Source organism: Oncorhynchus clarkii, chromosome 13 (genome assembly GCF_045791955.1).
Source record: "Oncorhynchus clarkii lewisi isolate Uvic-CL-2024 chromosome 13, UVic_Ocla_1.0, whole genome shotgun sequence".
Taxonomy (NCBI): Eukaryota; Metazoa; Chordata; class Actinopteri; order Salmoniformes; family Salmonidae; genus Oncorhynchus; species Oncorhynchus clarkii.
Window position 1 is genome coordinate 44,272,799 of NC_092159.1, and position 24,016 is coordinate 44,296,814.

At 47.6% G+C, this 24,016-nt stretch overlaps 1 protein-coding gene across 13 annotated transcripts in view; it reads right to left on the minus strand.

The window, feature by feature from the left end:
* Positions 1 to 25: 25 nt before the first annotated feature.
* The window catches only part of LOC139364784 (histone acetyltransferase p300-like), a 29,105-nt gene continuing 5,114 nt past the window's right edge, over positions 26 to 24,016 (minus strand). The window contains exons 2-29 of one of the 13 annotated variants that reach the window (XM_071101867.1): positions 22,919 to 23,496; positions 21,409 to 21,585; positions 20,555 to 20,852; positions 20,125 to 20,238; positions 19,721 to 19,945; positions 19,428 to 19,530; positions 18,833 to 18,955; positions 18,499 to 18,616; positions 18,162 to 18,345; positions 16,283 to 16,360; positions 16,066 to 16,151; positions 15,747 to 15,896; positions 15,144 to 15,635; positions 14,639 to 14,869; positions 14,282 to 14,474; positions 13,873 to 13,991; positions 11,313 to 11,552; positions 11,045 to 11,133; positions 9,416 to 9,526; positions 8,814 to 8,870; positions 8,466 to 8,543; positions 8,129 to 8,196; positions 6,502 to 6,652; positions 5,504 to 5,764; positions 5,119 to 5,284; positions 4,816 to 4,983; positions 4,402 to 4,566; positions 26 to 4,310 (exon numbers count right to left, since the gene is read on the minus strand). In XM_071101867.1, coding sequence (XP_070957968.1) covers positions 1,143 to 4,310; positions 4,402 to 4,566; positions 4,816 to 4,983; positions 5,119 to 5,284; positions 5,504 to 5,764; positions 6,502 to 6,652; positions 8,129 to 8,196; positions 8,466 to 8,543; positions 8,814 to 8,870; positions 9,416 to 9,526; positions 11,045 to 11,133; positions 11,313 to 11,552; positions 13,873 to 13,991; positions 14,282 to 14,474; positions 14,639 to 14,869; positions 15,144 to 15,635; positions 15,747 to 15,896; positions 16,066 to 16,151; positions 16,283 to 16,360; positions 18,162 to 18,345; positions 18,499 to 18,616; positions 18,833 to 18,955; positions 19,428 to 19,530; positions 19,721 to 19,945; positions 20,125 to 20,238; positions 20,555 to 20,852; positions 21,409 to 21,585; positions 22,919 to 23,496 — 7,991 coding nt within the window. In that variant the 3' untranslated portion in view covers positions 26 to 1,142. Of the gene's footprint in view, positions 4,311 to 4,401; positions 4,567 to 4,809; positions 4,984 to 5,118; positions 5,285 to 5,503; positions 5,765 to 6,501; positions 6,653 to 8,119; positions 8,197 to 8,465; positions 8,544 to 8,813; positions 8,871 to 9,415; positions 9,527 to 11,044; positions 11,134 to 11,312; positions 11,553 to 13,839; positions 13,992 to 14,281; positions 14,475 to 14,638; positions 14,870 to 15,143; positions 15,639 to 15,746; positions 15,897 to 16,065; positions 16,152 to 16,282; positions 16,361 to 18,161; positions 18,346 to 18,498; positions 18,617 to 18,832; positions 18,956 to 19,427; positions 19,531 to 19,720; positions 19,946 to 20,124; positions 20,239 to 20,554; positions 20,853 to 21,408; positions 21,586 to 22,918; positions 23,497 to 24,016 lie in introns of all 13 variants that reach the window. The other 12 variants (XM_071101857.1, XM_071101869.1, XM_071101868.1 and 9 more) reach the window with 12 other exon arrangements.

The following is a 24,016-nucleotide window of genomic DNA, read 5'->3' on the forward strand; positions in this document are numbered from 1 at the left end:
CTAATTTGACTAGCTACAAGCAAAATTATTCAGCACATCTTTCATTTTATTATAAAAAAAAAAACAGTATTTGAGTCCACAGTTCTTTGTACAGTAAAAAATATTAAATTAAACTCTCAAAGTTCTGAGCAGAAAGATAAATTGGGTTTGGGACGAGGGACAGCAATTATTCTGGGGCAGGAGAAGGGGACCAGTGCATTGGGCTCAAGTCCAGAGGGAAAAGTAAGGGTGAGGCAGAGAGCGACTGGTCACGTCTCTCCCCTTCCTCAGTTCTATGCAGCACAGTTCATTTGGATCCATTCCCTCTGTTTTACAAGAACAGTAATGTCCTATACATTGGCGGACCCCCCCCCACACTCTAAACTTTACAGGCATATAGGTATGTGCCCCCCCCACACTAAGTGTCTTACAGGAGTGCTCACACATTTGAGGGTGAGGGAGGGCATGTGTGGTCAGTCAGAGGGCTGGCCCTTCTAGTACTGATGTCCAATGGTTCGGCATTTCAAATGTAGTCTCCATTGGCCACTGAAACTTGCAGCAGGCCCTCAACCACAAACACTCATTTTATTCCAGATTGAAAGCCCAACCCAGACATCAGTGAAATAACCCCACCCCCATTTCAATAACAAAAATATATTCTATGTGAATTGTAGCAGTCTTAGGGTATATGCCAACACTGCCAAAAAATGAAAATAAATAAAGTAAACCCAAACTTTTAAAAGAAAGATATGCATGATGTTTGGATTTATAATAATATTAATCCAAATCACTAAAACTGATGACTGATTTATGGAGAAATTACAATAAGTCCATTGCATTCAATTATTTGCTCTTACATTTCAAATCTTAAACATTTCTTAAAAAGGCAAATACTCCCATAGTCCCAAACCCCAAAAATATTACCTGCGTCGTATTCTCTAAGGGAGATACCATCCCCCTATTTGTACACAATTGGCAAAAAATATATTAACAGCAATAACTTACCATTCATTTATTAATTAATCGACGTGTTGATTTATAGTTGCATCTCCCATAGGAAGTTCACTTCAATGTATTTTTTATTGAAAACATTAAATAATATTAATAGTAAAAAAAAGAAAGGCTAACACTGTCCCAGGTGCAGTCCCGAAAGCACGGTGAGGCTACATGTCTAAAGTGTTATGATTAATGTTCTGCCCAAGGTCCTGGCTGTTCCCAGACAGCATGTCAGGTCCTCCAGGCCCATGGAGACCACCCATCCCACTGAGTTGAGACAGCATGGCATTCTGGTCTGACCCAAACTGGTCCATTGAGTTCTGCTGCTGAGGCGGCTGTTGAGAGGGGACCACCATACCAGGGTGGTGCTGGGGTAGCTGGCCCGGGTGCGGGGAGCCCGTCTGGGTCTGTGGGGAGATATGATGAGGGGAAGGCTGGGGCTGCATGCGCGGGGAGGGGCTAGAGTGTGGTGGCTGGGACTGGGGTCGCGGGGAGGGCTGGGGCGAGCGCACTTGGTTGCTGAGGGACGTGGACAGCGTCTGGCCCTGCAGGTGAGGGGACTGGGCCATCTGCTGCTGGGGGCTCATGGGGCTGCTGTGCTGGGCAGGAGAGCCCCCACCCAGGTGCTGCTGCTGTTGAAGCAGCCTCTGGTGCAGTGCCTGCTGAAGCAGAGCCTGGGAGGACTGCGGCTGGGGGGTGCCCTGCGGGGGCTGGGGCTGCTGAGGGGGGCCGCCTACTCCAGTACCCGGACCCCCCTCAGCAGTCTGGTGGCCCACCATGGCATTCTGGTGTTGTTGTTGCTGTTGCATCTGGAGTTGGTGCTGATGCTGGAGCCTCTGCTGGAGCACTGCAGCAGCCTGCTGCTGGGCCACCGTGCTGGGGTAACCCTGCTGCTGCTGCCCTGGCTGGGCTCCAGGCTGCTGCTGCAGTCCAGACTGGCCCTGACCAGGCTGCTGGGGGGCCATGCCTGGCTGGCCCATGTAGCCCTGCTGCTGGAACTGGGCATGGTTCCCAATCTGTTGCTGCTGTTGTTGCTGTTGTAGTTGGAGATGCCTCCTCATAAGGAGCTCTCTGAACTGGGGGTTTATGTTGGCCATGTTAGGTGCCTGCTGGCCTGGCATCCCTCCTTGCTGATGCTGCTGCTGTTGATGCTGAAGTGCTGCCACCTGTTGCTGCTGCAAACTACTAAGCATAGGACGCTGCTGCTGCGGTTGTTGTTGCTGTTGTTGCTGCTGTAGCTGCTGTACTTGCTGTAGCTGGGTCATGGTGGGCATGTTGACTCCCTGACCCATGTGCATACCTGGCTGACCAGCCACAGCATTCACATTGACCTGTTGGCCACCCATACCTCCTGGAACTCTGCCTGGACCTGGCCCGCCAGGGTTTCCCGGGGGTCCTGGGCCCCCCTTATACTTGGAGGCTCTCTGCTTGATAAAGGCAGCCATTAGCTGAGGGTTTGAGCGGAGGATGTTGAGCACCTGCTGTTGCTGCTCGGGTGAGCTGGGGGAGCGAAGGGTACGCAGCAGTTCCTGAAGGGCAGCCTGCGGGAGGTTCCCACCCCCAGCTGTACCACCTTGCTGCACCATACCAATCAACCCACCGGGTCCCTGAGCCTGCTGCCGCACTTGCTGCGGTTGTTGCTGCTGAGGCGCCACCATGCCTGGATGTCCCATCATGGCTTGCCTCTGCTGAGGTGGCATTCCCTGGCCGGCCCACTGTTGCTGGGGGATCTGAAGCGGGGGACCAACCCTCTGCTGCTGCACCTGTGGAGGCAGTTGGCCCTGGGGGTTAGGCTGCTGGGGCTGCTGCTGCATGGGGCCAGGGCCCACCATCATACCCTGCTGCTGTTGCTGCTCCATGTGAGCCCTGGCAGCAGCCTGAGCCTGGGGAGGCAGCCCCTGGGCCCCCACCATGCCCACCCCAGGGTGGGCCATGCCCATCTGGCCCTGGGGCTGTTGGTGGTGAGGGTGCGGAGGCATCATGCCAGCTGCCTGCGCCGCCTGCCTCTGCAGGGCCATCTTCCTTTGTGCGTCTGCCACTTGTTGAATCTTCATGGCGATCTCCACAGCCGCTGGAGGAGGCCCTGAAGGAGGTTGCTGCTGCTGGGGCATAGAAGGCTGCCCAGGGTTGGGCTGCTGTTGTGGTGGTTGCTGCTGAGGTGGTGTGGCTGGTCCCAGGCCCGGTTTGCCTTGGGACTGAGGGTGCGGTGAGGAGCCTGGAGGCCTGTTGGTGTAAGGGGACAGGCTGTTGGGGTGTTGCTGGAGCTGTGGGGGGTTTGAGGCCTGGGACTGCTGCTGGACCTGAGGAACCATCTGCTGTTGCTGGGGGGAGTTCATCATCCCACCTCCTCCTGGCATCTGCTGGAACTGGTGGTGAAGCTGGTGGTGCTGCTGAGGCATCCCACCTTGCTGCTGGAGCAGCATAGTTCCTCCACCACCCATCCCTGGCTGGGGCCCAGAAGGCATGTTGGGCTGGGTGGGTGTCTGTGGTGTTGGGGGCTGGGTGCCTCCTGATGTGGGTGTACTGGGGGCTGTGGTGCCATTGTTACCTGGTGATGGCAGCCCCCCAGGAGGTCCTCCTCCACCGCAGGCAGGCTGGCCCACCCTCTGCATGCTGGCCATCCTTCTCCGAAGCATCTGAGCCTGCTGTAGGCGGTGCTGGAGTTGCTGCTGGCGGAGCTTGTGCTTGATGTTGAGGCAGAAGGGTACGGGGCACTTGTTCTCCTGGCAGTGTTTGGCATGGTAGCAGCACAGAGCAATGAGTTGCTTGCAGATGGGGCAGCCACCGTTGGTCTTGCGCTTGCATCCCTTGGTGTGCTGCACCACACGCTTCATCTTCTGGCAGGACGGCAGGGAGCAGTTGGCATTGCGGCATTGGCAGGCGTGGACCAGGGACTGGATGCAGCGCTGAATGCTGAGGCGGCGGGAGTCCCCGGGGCTCTGAGTGGCAGCGGCCGCTGCGTTGTTGCTCTCGTCGTCCAGGCCCAGGCCCAGCTTCTCCATCTTGTGTTCATGGCCCTTTGTGTTATAGCAGGTGATACACAGGTCGTAGTCCTCGCAGACGGTGCAGTGGAAGCGTGTCTCCACGCTGGCCTTGCACTCGTTGCAGGTGTAGACGAAGCGGTCCTGGCTCTGATTGTGTAGCTCCACCAGCATGCACATGGAACTCCACTTGGCTCTCCTCAGGGAGGAGAACTCCAGGTGCTTGTCCCGGGCCAGCGTCAGGAAGGCGTCACGCCCATCCATCAGGTCGCAGGCCATTAGGGGGTCCGGGTCCGTGATGGGGGGCAGGGAGTTGGCAGTAGGGCCGGCGATGAGACGGATCACAAAGAACACCTGTATGAGGCAGAGAAGAAAGGATGAGCACTGGGACTGAGAATATGTGTGTGTGTGGCTTTATTTAGAAGATGGCGACAGCATCAAATACCTCCTTGTGTTTCTCCATACAAGCGTAGAGCTTCTGGGAGAGGTCATTGGACACATTGGGCATCCCTGGTTTCTTCTTATTGGCTCGGATCAGGCTGCTGTTCTTGTTCTTGCTCGTCTTCTTACTGTTCTTCTTTTTGGCATTCTTGCTGTCACTTTTCGGGGCCTGTGTGTGGAGAACACCAGATTAAAATCGACTCCAATACATTCTATTAAGCACTGAATCTGAAGCAGCCTCGAAATTGACCCAATTAGCAATGGTTCAATATCTATCCTCTAAGCAATACTTTTTAACAACAGCTAAACCTATCATGTTATTATTGAGGACCACCGATATATCCCACACCCCAGATCCTGTAACATATTCACAAAAACACTCCTCTCTCTCCTGTTATATTGAAGTCCTTACACTCACATCTACGCTCTCGCTGGAGGTGCTGTTCTCCTCCCTCTTCCTCTCTTCCTCCTCCTGCTCCAGCTCCTTGATGCTCTCCTCCAGCACGTTGGGCCAGAAGTCCCCCTCAAAGTATGGTAGCTCGTTGGCACTGGTGAGACGGTCCTCTGTGGCCTGCTTGAAGACGTCCTGAAACAGAGCATGAATAAGAAGTGTCAGGGGGGGGGGGGCTCCACGTATACAATTACCTCAGAAGAAAGCAGTTGGATTTCTGCCTGGCACAGCCTGTGCTATGTCTGACAAAACAAAACTGATTGTAGTCACCTTGTAGTCATGCACAATGCGCTCAGCTACGGCCTTGTCCAGCATCTTCTTGTACCACTCCTGTAGACGCTTGGGCTTGGGGATCTTCTGGTCCACAGGATGACAGTGGAAGATGTAGTCGTCCCCTTCACTTGGGGGACAAGCCCAGATGTGCCCTGTTGTAAACCTGCCATGGGAGAGGAATAGTTGAAGAATCAGACCAGCAACTGGAAAGAGTGAATCTTATTAGAACAGTAAAGTAGAATGAAATCTGCAACAGAGCCTTTAGAAATGTAGTACATATCATTACACTATGTTTAGAGTGATGAGGTCAAGTCGTGTTCTCAGGAGTCTATACCCACTAATAGGTTGAGCTTAGTAAAAAAAAAAGGGCCTTGGCTCTTACCCCAACTTCTTGACGTACTCCAGGTACCCTATGAGTATCTCATGGTAGACGCCCGTGCGGAGATGTCGAGGTTGGAAGAAGTGCACGCTGTCCAGGTAAGAGATATACACGCGTCTCTGGTTGGGCGGAGGGCTGTCTGAACCGTACTCCTGCACATGCATGCCGAAGAAGCAGACGTCAGCCCCATCTATGTCCTCGAACGCAAACAGCGCCTTCGTCCTGTAGGGAAAGGACTCGGACATCTCCCCGGTGTCCACAAACCTGTATCAGTTAAAAGGAGAGCGTAAGTAGACACACCCACACAAACCTGTATCAGTTAAAGGAGAGCGTAAGTAGACACACCCACACAAACCTGTATCAGTTAAAGGAGAGCGTAAGTAGACACACCCACACAAACACGTATCAGTTAAAGGAGAGCGTAAGTAGACACACCCACACAAACACGTATCAGTTAAAGGAGAGCGTAAGTAGACACACCCACACAAACCTGTATCAGTTAAAGGAGAGCGTAAGTAGACACACCCACACAAACCTGTATCAGTTAAAGGAGAGCGTAAGTAGACACACCCACACAAACACGTATCAGTTAAAGGAGAGCGTAAGTAGACACACCCACACAAACCTGTATCAGTTAAAGGAGAGCGTAAGTAGACACACCCACACAAACCTGTATCAGTTAAAGGAGAGCGTAAGTAGACACACCCACACAAACACGTATCAGTTAAAGGAGAGCGTAAGTAGACACACCCACACAAACACGTATCAGTTAAAGGAGAGCGTAAGTAGACACACCCACACAAACACTGTGTAGGCAATGTCTCACGAGAACAGATAACATTAGGATAAGTCTCAACTCTAGTCTACAAATGGGACTAATTGAAAGCCCACATGAACCTTGAGTCCATTGAAGCTAGGATCAATTTGACATCTTCCTTGGTAGTCTATATTTGACTCCATATTAAAGATTCACTACCCCCCTGTGCCCTCAAGACTCTCACCTGGACTTCATGCCTGGCTTGACTTCCACCACCTTGTCGGAGACATGGACCACACGGATAGTGACATCACCAGACTCTGGATGGTTCTGCCGCCTGAGGTAGTCATTCACTCGCCCCTCTAGGAAGCTTCCCAGCTTAGTTTGGGGGAGCCCTGTGAAAATGAAGTATGGAAAGAATAGAATGTGAGAGGGAGGGAGAAATAATAAAACAATGTAGGACAGAAGGAAGAAAGGAAATGGGTGATAGCAATTAGAGAAAAGGTCACATGGTTTCAGTTAAAGCCAACCTGTCTGGGGGTGTGTATGGGGGTTATGTCTGTTAAGTAGCTCAGAGCAGAGATTTTCACTGGTGATATTAAAGACAGAAGAACCACTGGGCTCTAATCTGACAGTTAAAAAAATGTTTTTATAAAAATGGCAAGTCAGAAGCATAAACTCAACCACTGACTGCTTCTAGAGGACTCTGAAGTCAGTCTGAGGCACTTTGTCAATCAATGTCTAAAATGCCCTGATAGCGTTGTCAATTTGGCAACTAACAGCATATCTGAGACTTGGACTAATCCTCTGCTCTGAGCACTCAATAAATCAGAAGAGATGACAAGGTGTAAACTGGATCTGACACCATATAAGGACATTTCCCCCTCTTCCATTCAAGACATATTTCATTGAGATCCTTGTATGAGTGTAGGCCAGTTGGTCCTTTTAATTTGCACGCCCGCTCGCCTACCTGTGGCTCCCTAAAAACTCTGCCTTCATTGAGGGTGTGGAGAATGGGATGGGGGAGGTAAGAATTTCCACACGTGGAAGGATTGTAGGCACGCGACAACTGTCAAAAAGTTCGGGGGAAAAGCGCGAGTATCGATGCCATTGCAAACGGAAAAAAATTTACCCAAAATATGATTTCAAGTAGATTTCTGGACAGTGGACACCCACTGAGGAAAAATAGATTTGTGAGAGGATGACATAAATAAGGCTCCAACAAGATAAAAAAAAGTCCATGATTGCCCCGGTGACCCACAAACCTTAAAAACAGCTAACTATAAACCGAGAACCCCTAAATGACCATGTTTTGCCATGTCCTTCAGTGTGTACAGGCCTGGGAGAAGACTGTAATCGAACCACAAGGCTGCAGCAGAATGGCAGCGGCAACTATTGTCTGAGGACTGGCTTCTGAAATAAAAAAATAGGGTTGGTTACATATAACATTTTCACTGGGGAGGGAGGGGGAGATACGAAAGGGTTGGGTCATGGAAAAAAGGTAGAATGTGTTAACTGGAACACTCGTCCTCTCGAGTAGTGTATCAGGGCGTAGGGAATTAAACCAGAGGAAAGAAGAAAATTATTTGGAAAAAACAGTGCACCAAATCATAAATTTAAACAAAGATTTGAAGGGGGAAAAATTAAATTGTGTGTTTACTCTTCACATGAAAGTATGGTGTTATACTTGTGGGATGTGCGTTTAGGAAATTGGTATGTGTCAGTAACAGCACCAAAGGAGAAGAGGGATAAAGAGAACACCGAAAAGAAACGGCTGAGTGACTGGAGAGGGGAGGGGAGACACAGACTGACACCCCGGATGAAGATGACGGTAGATGAGCGCCCCCCCGTTTGTCACTTACTCCACTTACTTCTGGCCGCGTATTTGTTCTCTTTCCGCGTCTTATTGGCCTTCTTAAGGCAGCTGTCACATACAAAGCTGTGGAGATGAAAAGGAACACGCTTTACTTCAAATACATCATACATGCATTTGTTATTTATCATATCTCAGTGGCCTTCAGCTTCACTTCTTTGCCCTACTGTAGAAGTTGGCAGCAATGAATGATGTAAGGTATTACTGAGGGTCATGATGGCAAACGGGCAACACAACCACGGCAAGATTGCACCTTGGAATAAAGTGGGCAGTTTCACAGTTCTAACAGTCTCATTAACGTAAGATGTACAGAATGTGTACACAAGTTGGCTCACCCTGCCGGCCATATGGTGTCATTATGCAGGACACAGATTTGGTGCATTTTGCGCCCGCAGTCGGTACATTCCACAAGCCTACAGAAAAGAGAGAGGTTGATAGAGAGTCACGGGTTATTGATACCATGTGTCACACACGAAAATAGTCATTATTAGCAGAACATTTCAAAACAAAGGCCATGACGATAACCTAAACAGGCCCTAGGGTAACTGACTAAAACACAGTAAAGATGATTACAGTTAACAAATATTTCACAGTATCTAAAGTTTATGCAAATGTACCACATGGAAAACGTATGGTTTGACACCAAGTACAGATCAAATGTAAAGGGGAAAAAGAGTGGGTACCATTCTGGGTCGAGTGTGTCATTCTTCTTCCTCTGAAACTGATCTTTGCTGATGGACCTGTGAAGAGGAGGGAGAGAGGCCCAGGAGTGTGGGAGGTAAGAACAGACTCAAGCCAATCACTGGGCCAGAAATGCAATGTACTATATTACAGCCATAAAGAAGTCACAAGCAACAAGAGCAGGCTCCGGCTTTATACAGGCTAGGACTCAGCCATTTCAAAAACATCATCTAACACTTCCAGAACATTAGGAGCCCTCAGTATGTTGGGGTTTTAGCTGAGAAGAGGCAGAAATCAAGTAAAAGGATGGAGACGGCAGTTGAGGTGAACTGCTGCCTTAAGAGGTAGAGGAGAGAGAAATACATTTGATTTTTAAAAGTTTGACTATTTCACTAAGGGAGAGACTGAGAAGGTATTCAGTGATGGGGAGAAAGAGAAGTCCCATTGAAGAGCTTAAACATTTCTCAAATCGCATTGATAGAGAGTATTTCTAAATCAAAAGGAACCAAACAATATTTACATGTCATCAAAATGAGCAATAGAAGAACCATGTCAGTATTAACATGGTGGGGGGTTTAGGAGGGGTGGGGAGGCTGGTACTCACGTCTGAGGCTGAGAAGGATCATCCCCCAGGGACACGCACTCGCCCTGGATTTCGTTGAAACACTTCTCACAGAAGTGGTACCTGTCAGCAAGAAGCCCAAATTGTGGTGAACTACACCGTTCGCCAACCGCACAGCCAATCACAGAGAAGGCACGAGGAAGCAGTCACCAATCAGGGCAGGGCAGGACAGGCCAGGAGAAGAGCAGAGGGCAAGGTCGTCGCCAGGTAGCAGCCAATCATGATGCAGGGTTTTTGTGTGGGCAGGTGTTTTGATTTTGCAGTTAAATTTTGGAGTGGATGATTGGTCACACCAAAGCAGGCCAATGCAGACATCACAAGCGTTAAAAAAGGAGGGAGAGAAGGGAAGAGATGGGGGAAGGGAGGGCAAAATGAATATTAAAAAAGCGTGAAATAAATCGTTACAGGTCAGACGAGGACGATGGAGGGATGAATAGGATGGGAAGAGTGAGGAACATGGAGAACATAACATCCAACGAGGACAGAGATCCAATGCAAAGCACAGATTAGTGTCACAGACAGTCCGTGGACAAAAACATCATTAAAGGGATACTCCGAGATTTTGGAAGTGAAGCCCTTTATCTACTTCCCCAGAGTCCGATGAACTTGTGGATAACATTTTTATGACTCAGTGCGGTTTTAAGGAAGATAACTAGCGCAATTGCTAACTAGCGTTAGAGCAATGACTGGAAGAAAGTGGGTAATTGTGCTAATGCTAGTTAGCATTACCTCATGAAAATCTCCCTAACTTCCTTCACACTGGACAAACATAAAATGGTATCCACAAGTTCATCTGCCAAAATCCCAAAGTATCCCTTTAAGTTAGCACAGTAACAAAGGGGGGGGGGGGGGGGGGTCAAAAAACAGTGTGGATGAGGAAAAGCAAGTGGTAGTGCAACAGCGACCCACCATCCTTCTGCTCCATTTATAAAGAGGGTCCCTTTCTTGTGTTGTATGATAATTCCTTTCCATCTAGCGAGGTTGTTAATACCATGTTGCCCTAACGTAACTACACTATAGTGATTCTGTCCTCACGGTGAAATGAATCAAGCCAATCAGCTCCACAGCTTTGTTCACTGAAATGTTCTGCAGATCAAAGTGTTCACTACAGCTGTGCGGCAATATCGCCCTGCGTCTTATCTGAAGTACTGTGTCCAAAAGGAATTATCTATCCATTTACCAATTATCAGTTTGATTCAATTACTGTAATTGATCAATACATTTCTCTATGCATTCTAAGTAGACTAGTGGAAAAGTGTAGATTTCAAAATAATCTCAAAACAGGGCACCCACTTTGTAAATGTCAAAAGTAAAAATTAATTGGGTGAAGGATGAAGATGAAAATGGTGGCAGGGTGTAACCATTTAAAGCAAATTAAAACTTAACTCATCTGTGATTGAACAATGCTATATTGCAGAGAATATCAGCATGCACAATAACATCACAATAAGACAATCACTCAAGTAGATTTGTGAAATATAGATTTATATAAAATATGCAGAAAACATGACTTGTGTGCATGTGTGTGAGAGAGAGAGAACCCTTGAGGGTATGAATGACCCTGTTTCCTTTCAGTGTCTGAGTATGTTAGTGCTTCTGTACGCCCCTTACCTGTTCTGGTAGCTGAAATAAGCAGCGTCGCGCGGGATGGTGCATAACTGTTTCCCATAGCAGCATAGAGTTTGGGGGGAAAACTCAAGCTGCAAACATAAGAGGACATAGTAAGAGATAGTCTATGTACTGAAAAATACTTATCCAGGAACCCAATTATTTTGTACGATGGTATGTTTAACAGGCAGTGGTAAGGAGAAAAGGTGAAAGCTGTGCTGACTTCAACGACTGATGTTACACACATCCATTTACACACACTTCCACTCACCTTCCTCCCGCAGCAGTAGCCCAGGCCCTGCATGACCGGGTCGATTTCGGCTTCGAACACCTCGGCCAGCTTGGAGCAGTACTTATAGACGCGGGACGTCTTGCGGTTGTACAGCCAGGCGTTGTTAAACATGAGCCAGATGTCATCCACGTATTGCCAGGGCTCCTGGTACTGTCCCGTGTCCAGCTTACGCTTTATCGTCGACAGGTCTATGGGGTTCTTTACAATGTCAAAGTAGTCCTGGAGGGGACCAAGTCCAGGTGTCAGCGAGGGTACGGTTCAGCCCGGAAAGGAAGGTGGGGAGAAAAGGGATGTGGTCATCGATGAAGTAGCAGAAGTTGTGGTGGACATCCAGGTGGAACCAGAGCAGGGGAGAGAAGAGGGTGCAGGGGACAATGTTGACGGCTGCAGAGAGGTTCACATGCACACAGAGAGACATGACAGCTTCTCCCCTTCACCACTCAAACTTTGCACCATTTCTACATTAAAATGGGGAACAGGCCAAGGAAGGACACTGGGGTGGCCAGGCTTGTCCCCTCCCATTCTGCCCAAATTCAAACTTCTCCTCAAATCAAGGCTAGATTAGAACTCTGAAGGCAGACCAACTGTTACATCCAACAGTTATCAGAAACTACAGGAAAAGCACCTGTTGTGCACTGTAAATGTGTGTTTGTTTTTCAAGCTGTGAGACGGTTCCAGTGCAACCGCTTCCTCCTCTACAGACTCTCCTAAAGGAGAGCATCTTCAGGGCATGAGTCAGGGTGCAAAGCTGAGGTGAACAGAGCAGTAACAGTCAGGCAGTAACAACACACGCTGGTAAACTGGCAGCATGGAGGTTGGCAACACGGCACAGTCAAAGCCAAGAGCACTGAGACAAAGGGGCAAAGCCAAGGATCTCTCTCCGTCTCCAGGGAAACACAAACAGGAAATGAGACCCTTCACTTTGACAAACAGAGGACACAACAGCCTGTGATGCATGAACACATGGCACATAGTATGCTGCATTCCATTCATCTGAGCTCAATTACAACAACTATGAGTGCTGTTTCTATGAGTGTATTGGAAATTGAGATGTGATAATCCCATTGTGGATAGATAAATCCTTGCACTCATAAAAGTGTGGTTTTGTTGGTTATTTGAGCAGTTCCTGAGCCTGGTTGAGTGTCCATGTTGAATACCCAGGTGGTGTTCTGGGGTCAGGTGCATCACTAGGGCTATTGAGGGTTACTGAGGAGAAGTGTGCCCATGACCTCTGAGAATGGAGTAAGTGTGCCCTAGCACTGCTTGAGGAGAGTTAAAGGAGTGTTAAAACTATGGTGAGGACCATACGATATCAAGTCCCCCTCAGGCTGCATTTACAGTCAGCCTATAGTGCTGATCTTTTTCTACTAAGTGGTCTTATGACCGATCAGCTCCTCTGCCAATAATTGGGCAAAAATATCCGAATTGGGCTGCCGGTGTACAATGGCGTACAAACAATTATTGTATCTCTTCACAGGTGTTCAATAGGAGGTCTGAGATATTTGATTTGCTAGCTATTAGCATTATCTGAGTCACACTACTGCTGCATAGAGGCATTGGCACAACTCTTCACATAACTCACAATCAACTTCAACAATACTGATTACTGGCGAGGAACTGTCTAGAAAGCTTCTACTATGAATAGGCATATGTGGGAGAAAAAAATGTAATGCTAAATCATATCCAAATTAGAATTGTAAAAGCATTAAAAAAATGCAATTAAAAGAAATCAGTTGAAAGAATAAAAGAAAGTCATGGGCTATGAACGTTTTTGACTAGTAAATTTCCCTTTAAGGGCAGGTTACTTTAAATGCAGAACGGTGATGTGCCACTGATAAAATGGCAGCTTATTTTCGGCCTTTTGAAGTCTGATGAAAGGCAGAAACACAAGCCGCCATTAACAAGGCCCAGGGGTCTAACATTCATGGCCAGGGCCAAACCACCTCTCAAGTGTTGATCTTAATCAAAACTGACCGGTAGAAACCAATCCCAAAATATTTTCGTTAAATTCCAACAGGCAGAAAGGTTTAAATTTGCATCTCTTAAATATTACTGACAGACTTATTGATTTCTTTTGACTTGGTTTACAAGCAAAACAAGTTTTTCAAAAATGTACATTTTTTTTGTGGTGTAAGAGAAGTAGAGAGAAGCAAGCATGAGCTGACACACACACTGACATATACACACAGGCACCTACCCAAGAACCTAGAGTAAAAACCAACTGACCTATGTTTGATGTATAGTATACTCTACCTGAGCAAAGACATAACACTCAAATTCAGGATTGAGACAGCTTTCTCTCACTAACACACACACAGTATCGCTACAACTCCCTTGCCAACAGTCACTCCCTCACCCCACTCTTGCACACATGTGGCAGTGGTAAGGATGAAGAGGGATGAAAGAAAAAGGAAAAGGAAAAAGAGATGAGAGAAAAATGAACTAAAAAGAACGGTAAGAACGTTTTTAAGAGGGAAGCAAAATGGAAGCCAGCGCAGTCCCTTACCAGGTTAGTTTTGTTACTAGTTCGAATACGTACGGGTATTCCCAGTAACTGGGGGTCCACCGGTTGGCGGAAGGGCAGAGACTCAGGGTCTTGGCGGTACAAGGCCTCCAGGGTGGGCATCAAAGCCTGACGCAGCTCCTCAGGCTTAAAGACTGGGGTAGTGGAAAAAGGAGGAGAGAGGGAGTGACAGAGGAGAGGAAGTGGGGATGTTGGCAGTGCAAGTAGTGGAAAAGGAGGATCAAGAAAGATGGGAAAAATTGTTTTTGATTAGGCTGTTTACAGGTGAACATACACTTAGCTTCAAAGATTCATAGCCTAGATCTATACACCATGTCTGACTTAGGTCCGAAACACATGTTGAGGAATGCTTGCATATGAAGATCAGGACAGGTACATTACTCCTTTGAAGAAGAGAGGAAAGAGTAAGGGGTGGGGGTCTTACTTTTCCTCTTGTTCTGAGCGCTGGCGGGGGAGCTGTGCGTACCCGATGCCCCCGACCTCTCCTCTTCGTCTTTGGGCTCAGTCTTCACCTCTGGCTTCCTGTCTCTGTCCTCCATCTTCGGCGTTGCTGCCGATGACGATGTGTCCATAGGCTCGCCCTTGCATCCGTCGCCTGAAGGCTTCTCCTTCTTAATCTGAGAGGGGACATCATGTTCAATATCTTATACACATTTCCAGACATCATCCTGAATGTAATAAAATCTGTTAGCTGTGTGTAAAATAATCTTCACCCCGCTGGCTAGCTAGCACTGTGTCTTTTGCTTTTGGACCCCTGCCTTTGAAAAACTGGAAGCCTCACCTCAGGTTTCTCCTCTGACTTGATGTCTGCCTGTCCCTTGCCCATCTTCCCAGAGGCCTTCCCCTCTCCCTGGTCCTCGGCATCCTCATCGTCCTGCTGTTTCACCTCCAACTTTGGCTCAGCTGGGGCGGGGGCGTCCGACGAGGTCAGCTGGGAGCTAGGGTCCACGCTGCTCACCGAGGCCGGAGTGGAAGCCTGGCCGTCTGCCGTCAGAGAAGACTTCTGAGACAGCTGGGAGGACAGAGAGAGAAACGTTAACGGAAATAAAAATGATTAACAGATCCAGACAAAAAAAACTGTGAAAAGAGTGAACAGCCAGAGACGTAGACCAACAAGGAATGGATAGCAAGAGAATGACTATGGTGTCTGTCCAGGCAAAGAGGGAAATCTCAGAGACGTGACGTATGGAGGTATAGCCAGAGACCAGGGATCAGCTTAGAAATCCAAAGAACAGCACTTCTGACAACCATGAGGAGTTAGTGAGACTACGGGGAAAACTACTCACTGGAGTTTGCGGAAGCTGGGTTGGAACATGGGCATTCTGGGTAGGCACAGACTGAGCCTGCCCCGTCTGGAGGCCTCCAGAAGCTCCACCACCGTTTGTCTGCTGTTGGAGCTGACTGGGCTTCTCCAAGTTCATTCCTTGCCCCATTGGTTGTGACGACTCTAGCTGCTGCTGCGGGAGCGGAGCGGCAACCTGGGGCGGGTTGGGCGTGTGAGGCTGGGGGGTTTGCGAACCTGGCAGACCAGGCGGCGTCTGATGAGGGGTTGGCGTGAGGCTGGGTGCCGGGGAGGGGGAGTTCTGTCGGATGGGGGGGCAATGCGGGTGCGAGTTGGGCTGAGAGGAGTTGGAGTTAGGCAGTTGCAGGTTGGAAGGAGGGCCTCCACCTACACTGCCTGGCCCCATAGAGCCCTGGGAGGGCCCTGATCCTGCCACTGAGCCTGGCTGGGGTGCAGGGCTGCTGACCGGGAGCGAGGGCGGCGTGGGCATCTGGGCCTGCTGGAAAACACCATGGAGGAGACGGTTAGAGTCTATACCCAACATCAAATATAACAACTACTTTACTGTCACCCTTTACTTACAGCATTGGTTCCAGTTTCTATTTACCTGTGTCACACCTTGTGGCCCTGGATGGTTCATGACGACTGGGCCAGCCCCGAGGCCAGGACTGGACCCAGGGAACTGACCAGGAGGGAGGTACTGGTTCTGGAGCTGGGCCACATTGGGCTGCCCCATCCGCGTTGGCCCCATACCCATCTGAGTGAGACCGAACAAGATAAATGATTCAATTTTGTTCTAATGAGACCATGGTTATTTTCTATAGTCACTGTGATTGGAATGTTGAAATATAATCAATTTCAGTCAATATTGAATGCAGTTCTTTCCAACTTCATTTGGACATTGGGAATGAGAGAGGGCGACTAACCTGATTTAGAGGTCCACCAAGTGGGAGGGGAGGCGTTGACCTCTGACCTAATGACTGCATAGCCATTTGTCCAAACTGATTCATGCCTTAGACAGACGAGAGAGAGCAAACCAGTAACAAACATTAAGCCACCATTATATGTCCACCCTTCAGACTGGTTTGGGTTGTGCCAAGCAGCAAACTGAGCTGAGCATGCATGACTGTAGGAACAACTTACCTGCAGGGTTCTGCATCCTGTTCACCATCTGATTGGGTCCGGTGGGTCGAATCATTGAGGGGTCAGCATGAGAACCATCTGAGAGTGAAGAGAAACACATTCATTAGCTTTGCATCTATGGCTTCAGTAACCAGGTTTCCATCCAATCATTTAATGCGGATGAATTACCTGACGGCCAATGGAAACAGGAAATGTGTCGGTAAAATGTCCTCAATTGCGGCAGAAATATTGATATAATAACTAGAGGTCGACCGATTATGATTTTTCAATGCCGATACTGATTATTGGAGGACCAAAAAAAGCCCATGCCGATTTTCTATATAGATAGATAGAAAATAAATGACAATTACAACAATACTGAATGAACAATGAATACTTATTTTAACTTAATATAATACATAAATAAAATCTATTTAGTCTCAAATAAATAATGAAACGTGCTCAGTTTGGTTTAAATAATGCAAAAACACAGGTGTTGGAGAAGAAAGTAAAAGTGCAATATGTGCCATGTAAAAAAGCTAACGTTTAAGTTCCTTGCTCAGAACACATGAAAGCTGGTGGCTCAATATTCCCAGTAAAGAAAGAAATATTAGGTTGCAGTTATTATAGGAAGTATGAAACTAACATGAATTTCTTTTAACTAAATATGCAGGTTTAAAAAAATATACTTCTGTGTATTGATTTTAAGAAAGGCAAAAGAGGTTTATGGTTAGGTACATTCGTGCAACAATTGTGCTTTTTTCACAAATGCACTTTTGTTAAATCGTCACCCGTTTGGCGAAGTAGGCTGTGATTAGGTGATAACTGAACAGACACTGCAGTGATTATATGCAATGCAGGACAAGCTAGTTAACCTAGTAATATCATCAACTATGTGTAGTTAACTGGTGACTATGTGAAGATAGATAGTTTTTTTATAAGATAAGTTTAATGCTAGCTAGTAACTTACCTTGGGCTCCTTGTTGCACTTGCGTAACAAGTGGTAAGCCTGCAATGCAGGTTCCTCGTGGAATGCAATGTAATCGGCGTCCAAAAATGCAGATTACCGACTGTTATGAAAACTTGAAATCGCCCCCAACTAAATCGCCATGCCGATTAAATCGGTCGACCTCTAATAATAACCATCATATCGAAGTAAACTTGGGAGTCACGCAATGATATGTTACATTGTAGGCCTACCACCACGATGTGGAAAAGCATGAATAATTTATAGCTATGATGAACTTCACATGGTGGTTAAGTACACGGTGATCATGCAAATTTCCCCCAAAAAATTGATGGTAGGCCATTATTTGAATGTTGGTGACATGATGATTAGTGCTTGGCTGCCAATTATCAAATAAAAGGATCTTGTTCTTATTCATATCATATAACCCTGTCCACTTTACCAGCACAATTGTCAAATTAACAGTTTGTGTGACAAAACCATCAGTAGTGTTGAAAATGTGATTGAAACACATTGAACTTCTGTTACTAGATACAGTACCTGAGAATTAACCGCATTTTTTACATTTTTATATGCACTCTGTCATTACACACGCATCAATTTGTATTTGTCACATGCGCCGAATACAACGAGTGTAGACCTTACAGTGAAATGACTGCTTACAAGCCCTTCCCAATGATAGTTTTAAAAAAGAATACAACAAAAAAAAACACGAGGAATAAAATAAGTTTGATGGACACACACCTCTGCTGGGAGAATGCTAATTTAGTTTTTAATGCAGATTTTTGGAAATCTGTAGCCCATTGGATGGAAATCTAGCTATTGAAGTAAATAGAGCCATGCAATTGGGATCAAGCAGTGCTAATCACACCTATGTTGAAAGAGAATAGCTATGTTGTCAAATGTGTGTGCGTGTTTAAAGTGTCTACTCACTGGACGGCTGTCCGGGGGCCAGAGGTGACTGGCCCATGCCAAGGGGTCCCTGGGGCAGGCCTGAGGGGGGCATGCCGGGTTGCGTGGGCATCATGCCCTGCTTCTGTAACCGCGTCCGCCGCTTCTCCTCCAGTTCCTTCTGGATTTTATAGATCTTCTCAGCCAGGAGGTGGTAGTACTCCGCCTGGTAGCGATTTAGGAAATTCAGTAAATGTATATACACCCTCTAGTCCGCCATTACTTGTTGTGGTCAGTTATTGAATACGGTGATTTAAACTTTCTGGTATACTACTGTAATACCAGTCTTCACCCACAACATCGAGGAGTCAGTTCTCACCCTGCTGTTGGCCGACTCGTACATGTCCCCCTCTACTTTACGAGCGTAAGCCACCAGGTTCTCCATCCGCCGGTCCTTCAGCGCAGCCGGGTCCGGGGTGGGGAAGATGGCCTGCACACTGCTCACCCAGCAGACGGATAAAGAGATACAGAGAGATAAGCCAAAAGACACTGACAGCCTGCAATGAACCATAATTGTGTGGTGTGGGTGCAGTCCAGAGTCACATATACAGAGTACTCGTCTAATAGCAACAGCAGAAGAACACTTTTTTGTTAAAACTGCAGTGGCCTACGTGTCCCCCTCTGTGACTCTGGTGCAGTCAGGGCAGACTCACAGCTTGTGGACGAGGTGGTTGCGCAAGTCCTGGGTGATGTCCTCGTGCCAGTTCTTCCTCATGCCCGCGGCTGAGGGAGGGGTCGCCATGGGCATGGAGCCTAGGCTGCCGTCGTTCATCAAACTGAGAGATGAAGAGAGAGGGACAGAAACAACAAGCTGGAAGCTATAATTTTGCTCAAGGTAGTCAAAGTAACTTTGTGAACTTGTGAGTGTTGCTGTGTAGAATAATGTTGAGTCTTTAGAGCTGGCAGGACCATAAAAATCTGTATTGAATTCCAAGAATAGGAAGTTCTTTCCTCGATTAACCTGTACCCCTGCACATTGACTCAGTACCGGTACCCCCTGTATTTAGCCTCATTACAGTTATGTACATTTCTTGTGTTACTTTTTGATTGACTAGATTTATTTTTTTCCCTTTTCTTTTTTACTTAAGTTAATTTAGTAAATATTTTCTTAACGCCATTTCTTGAACTGCATTGTTGGTTAAGAGCTTGTAAGTAAGCATTTCACGGTAAGGTCTACTACACCTGTATTCGGCGCAAGTGACAAATAATATTTGATTTCAGGGGGAGGGTATGAGTGTGTTGTTGTACCTTTGCACATTCATATTGTTGTGAAGCATGGCGTCTGGTAGCAGGTTGGACTGATTGGGGGGCTGCACCCCCACCCCTCCATTCATCCCCATGGGGTTCCCTCCTACAGGGGCAGATATAGAGAGGACAGGTTCAAAGCAGTTCCTTTCCTCGGAATCACAACCATTCACTTTAAAAATTTTCTACTGCTCAATCAATGACTAAACTAAGAAGTCTGCTACATTGCCCCTGGTTGTTGTTCATTTTTCTAGACTCTTCCTCAACACTGTTTTGAGGAGTCAATGCCCACTCACCCATGGCATTTAGCGACCTCATGCCAGGCTGGTTGGGCAGGTTGGACTGAGGCGGTTGCTGGGGCATCTGGTTGCCCTGGTAGGTGAGGCCCAGGGCAGCGTAGGCCCTCTCAATGGAGCTGGGGTCGATCTGGCTGGGCGGGGTGAGGTTAGGGGTGCTGGGCTGACCCCCTGGCACTGCTCCTAATGAGTTGCCCAGGCCAACCACAGCACTGCTTAGTAGAGCTGTGGAGATGGAGGGAGAGGGAAAGTAGTGAGGGAGAGATAATCAAATTGCCATGAACGATGATGGGAACCGATGTTGAACGGAACCGATGTTGAACAAGTAGCCATCTTGGTTCAAACACACGTAGTACATCACAATGCAGAGGACGGACACATAGCTCAATACAAACCACACTCACACTGCTGGTTCCTTTTGTCTCCAGCGTTCTTGAGCGGCAGGCAGACAGGACAGTCGTGCCGAGTGCAGTTCTTCCAGTGAGAGATGATCTGTCGTGACGAGGCACAGTGTGCCACTGAGGGGGAAGAGAGAGAAAGAAGGAGAGAACTTGAGACAACTGACAGCGTAACACAATGACAGTGTCCCAGTAAAGACCTAATGTCAGCAGTAAGGCGGGAAATCTAACTGTAAAAACAAGGGAAACCCCAGAGCAGGCCTGATTGCTGAAAAGCAACCTACAGAAACATGAATTCAATAAATCTCAAACCAAGAGGAAGGATGCATCTCAATAGTCTAAAGTGGCTTCCTCTACTTCCTCTAGGAGAGAGTGGAGCCACTTCAGAATATTAACAAACTAAAAATAGCAGTATTGAAAAGGACCATGAACTCACCCTGGCAGGACTTGCCAGCCTGGCAGTGGGTCATGTGGTTGAGGACATTCTTCATGGTGCGGCAGTGGGGCAGGCTGCACTGGCGCACCTCCCCGTTGGCCTGCTCCCGCCGCTGGCACTTGTGGGCGTGGAGCAGGAGCACCAGCTGCTGCTGAATCAGCTTGCGCTTCTCCGGGTCGGCCGTGGGGGGCGCTGCCCCCGGACCTGTTGCCACAGTACCAAGGCCAGCCTGGGCCCCGGCTCCAACCGCCGCTCCACCCATCGACACTGGCCCTACTGCCGAGGCCTGCTGTGATGCCTGATGACACAGAGCAAAAAGAGAGTGAGTTAACCAGAGGGGATAGGGGGATATAGAAAGAAGATGGCTGGGATAGAGGGGCTGTATGGAGGATTAAAGACAAGGGAGGGCCTTTAAAAAGGGAGATCAAGTTGACAAGGTGGGATGGGCCGAACTAAGAGCAGTGGGTTGTGAGTTGATTAACACTTAAGTCCAGAGGGTCTTTAATCTAGTATTTTAGTAGGACTGACGATACCAGTATCGCAATGTTTTTTCCATGGCAAAAATGAAAACACGAAGCAGATCAAACTCTTTAGTTCTTTAAAAACCTGCTGTTTGTAAAATATTGTGTGCTAAAGCTCGGAAAATAAATACATGTGGCTCTGGATGACAACATAATGATGTTTGTTTCCAACATTAGGGCTGTTTTCCTAAAGAAGTTAAATCCACTCTGTGTTTTTTTCCCCTTGCAGCGATACTTGTTTGTATCACAATACTGGTATTGTCCCGGCCCTATATTTTTCACTAAAATAAGAGGAACAGAAAAAGACAGAAGTCAGAAGGAGCATGCCCTCACCATCCCAGCCATGCCCTGTATAGGAGGTGTCTTCTTGTCCAGGTTGAACTGGGCCAGGCTGTTGGCCAGACCAGCCTTGTTCTGGTGCTGTGGGCCCAGCCCAGCACCACCCAGACCCTGGCCTACTGACTGACCGTACGGACCACCATAGGGGCCCGCATTAGCCATCATATTCATCTGAGAGAGAGAGAGAGAGAGAGAGGGCAGAGGAAGAGATGGGGAGAAATTAAGGGAATGCTAGGTGAGTGAGATCTAGTTTACACTCATGTTCCTGGTTCTTTATTGGTCAAAAATAAATAATTGCCAGATTTTTTTTTTTTAGAGCAGATTAAACGAAACTAATGAAGCTTCATTAACTTTAAAATCACTAGCAACCTGAGATAATTTGTTGACAGATAATATTAGAGTTCAATCTCTGAACCATTAGGCATTACACTGCTTTGAGCAGTAGTCAGTCCGGTCTTATTCACAGAGGTTGTTAAGAAAGCACAAATAGCTTGAATTTTCCTAGCATTTTCACACAAACACCAAGCACTGCTGAAGACAATAGTGATCTAGGGGTGACAATGACAGAACAGCTGCTTGCTAAGGGGGAGAAACGTCAAATCAGCTCTTACTCCAGCAGCTTTCCATCATCTGTTAACCCTTATCCTTACAAAATATCATCAGCCTAAAGGAATGTAATCAACTACTTCCAACAAAAGACAGATACGGCCAACAGATAAATAAGCTGGTCACTGCTCAGCTGGGTCCCATCAGGATCGTTTTGGATGGAACTTTACGGCTGTAAGTCTGCACCCTTCTTACTCCCCACTGTTTTAGACACCTTATGGAAACGCATGTAGACACTGCCCAACTGGCAATGAACATCTATGTTCTTAGCTGCCCAAACACTAAAAGAGAACATGCACTGATGGTTTGTGCTTTTAGCCTCAGCCAGTCTACAGCTCTGGAGGTGTTAAGCAAAGCAACATCAGCCTGAACATGACAGCATCCCACTGCACCCAGCAATCCCCGGCCCTCATGAAAACAGCTCTGACAAATGATTGGATTGTCATATTTACAGCACCAACAAACAAGCATTTGAACTGAAAAGCACCGACATACTGATCCAATTATTTTCATAGCAATGTGAAGTGCGTATTTAAAATTAGCCTATGGCAACATGATAGCTGGGATACACAGTAACAGGGTAAAAGTTGATGAATCTGCTCTGCTGCCGTCAGACATACTTGATCAGTTCAGAAAGAGGCACTTCACGGTTCACACACTAAATACTCTTCTCGATTCTGGCGTTCATTCAGAGCAATCTTGAAACCATCTAATGGCATATTAAACATAGCATCTCACTGTTGTCTGGTGTCAAGACAGCTAGCATAGCCAGATGCACTGAACACCAAGACCAGCACAGAGCAAAAGTGCAGTAACGTCAATATGTGTAAAAGAGGATCCTGCTCCTATAGACATTTATGAACAGAAGTCCATCTACAAAACAATTAACAGGTCTTACCTTGTTCAGTGCTCCAGGTTGCTGTGGCCTCATCCCAGCCTGACCCCCTGCCCCCATTTGCTGCCCCCCCTGTTGCTGCAGGGTTTCTGCCAGCAGGTTACTGTTACTTCCCATGCCTGGGTTGACCTGGTAACCCATTCGGGGCGAGCCATTCATCACCTGGCCTCCCATCATGCCCTGGGGCATGGACCCGTTGCCCTTCTGGGCCCCCATCATGGCCCTGTTCAGTCCACCCACCATGCCCGCCTGCTGCATCATGCCAGCCTGCTGGGGTGAGGTGTGCTGCCCCTGGGGGCCCATACTCTGGGGCCCAGGGGAGGCATTCATGCTGCCCAGGAGTCCCATGGAGCCACCGGGGCTGTTGGTGGCTCCCTGTTGACCCGAGTGTGGCAGCGCTCCAGCCCGGAGAAGCTCCGAGAGCTGTTTGTGTTTGGCAGCAGCGTCCTGGCCTCCTCCCATTCCTCCTACCAGGCTGGTGTGCAGCTGGCTGAGGTCCCCTCCGTTGACCAGGCCCAGCTCCGACGAGTTGATGAGCTCGTCGGGGAGGTCGTGCTCCAGGTCAAAGAGTGAACTGAAATCTGGGAGGGGGGTAAGAGGAAAGAGAGGGCAGGGTAAGTGGGATATCCTGAGGTGTACATTGAGAGCAGTAGCAAATAAATGCACTTGTGCCCCTTGACATTGCAAGCTCACTAACAAAGCTCTAACCTCCTTCAAAATGTACGTGCAGCAATAATTCATTCTGGAAAGAGAAATAACTTCATCTAAAAAGAACCAACTAAATTACTCCCTCCTCTTTCTGGACCCCAACGGCGACTGCATACTATGTTCCGTTTGCTCCTAGCAAAACCTGGCTAGGTGAAGGTCTGTGCCTAGCATAATCCTTTAAAAAGACAGTATACACTTCCTCAAAATGGTCTGAATTAATTTAAGATAACTCAAGAAATCTATAATTCCCTTTGATGTTTTTGCCAAGGTGGTCTTAGTCATGCAATTTCACATCTAACTAAGATGTTTGTTGCAGTATTTTGCAAGTGAAAAAACGTGCATGAAAACAAGTCGTCTCTCGTTGAATGACAAACACTTTATTGAAGAATCCGT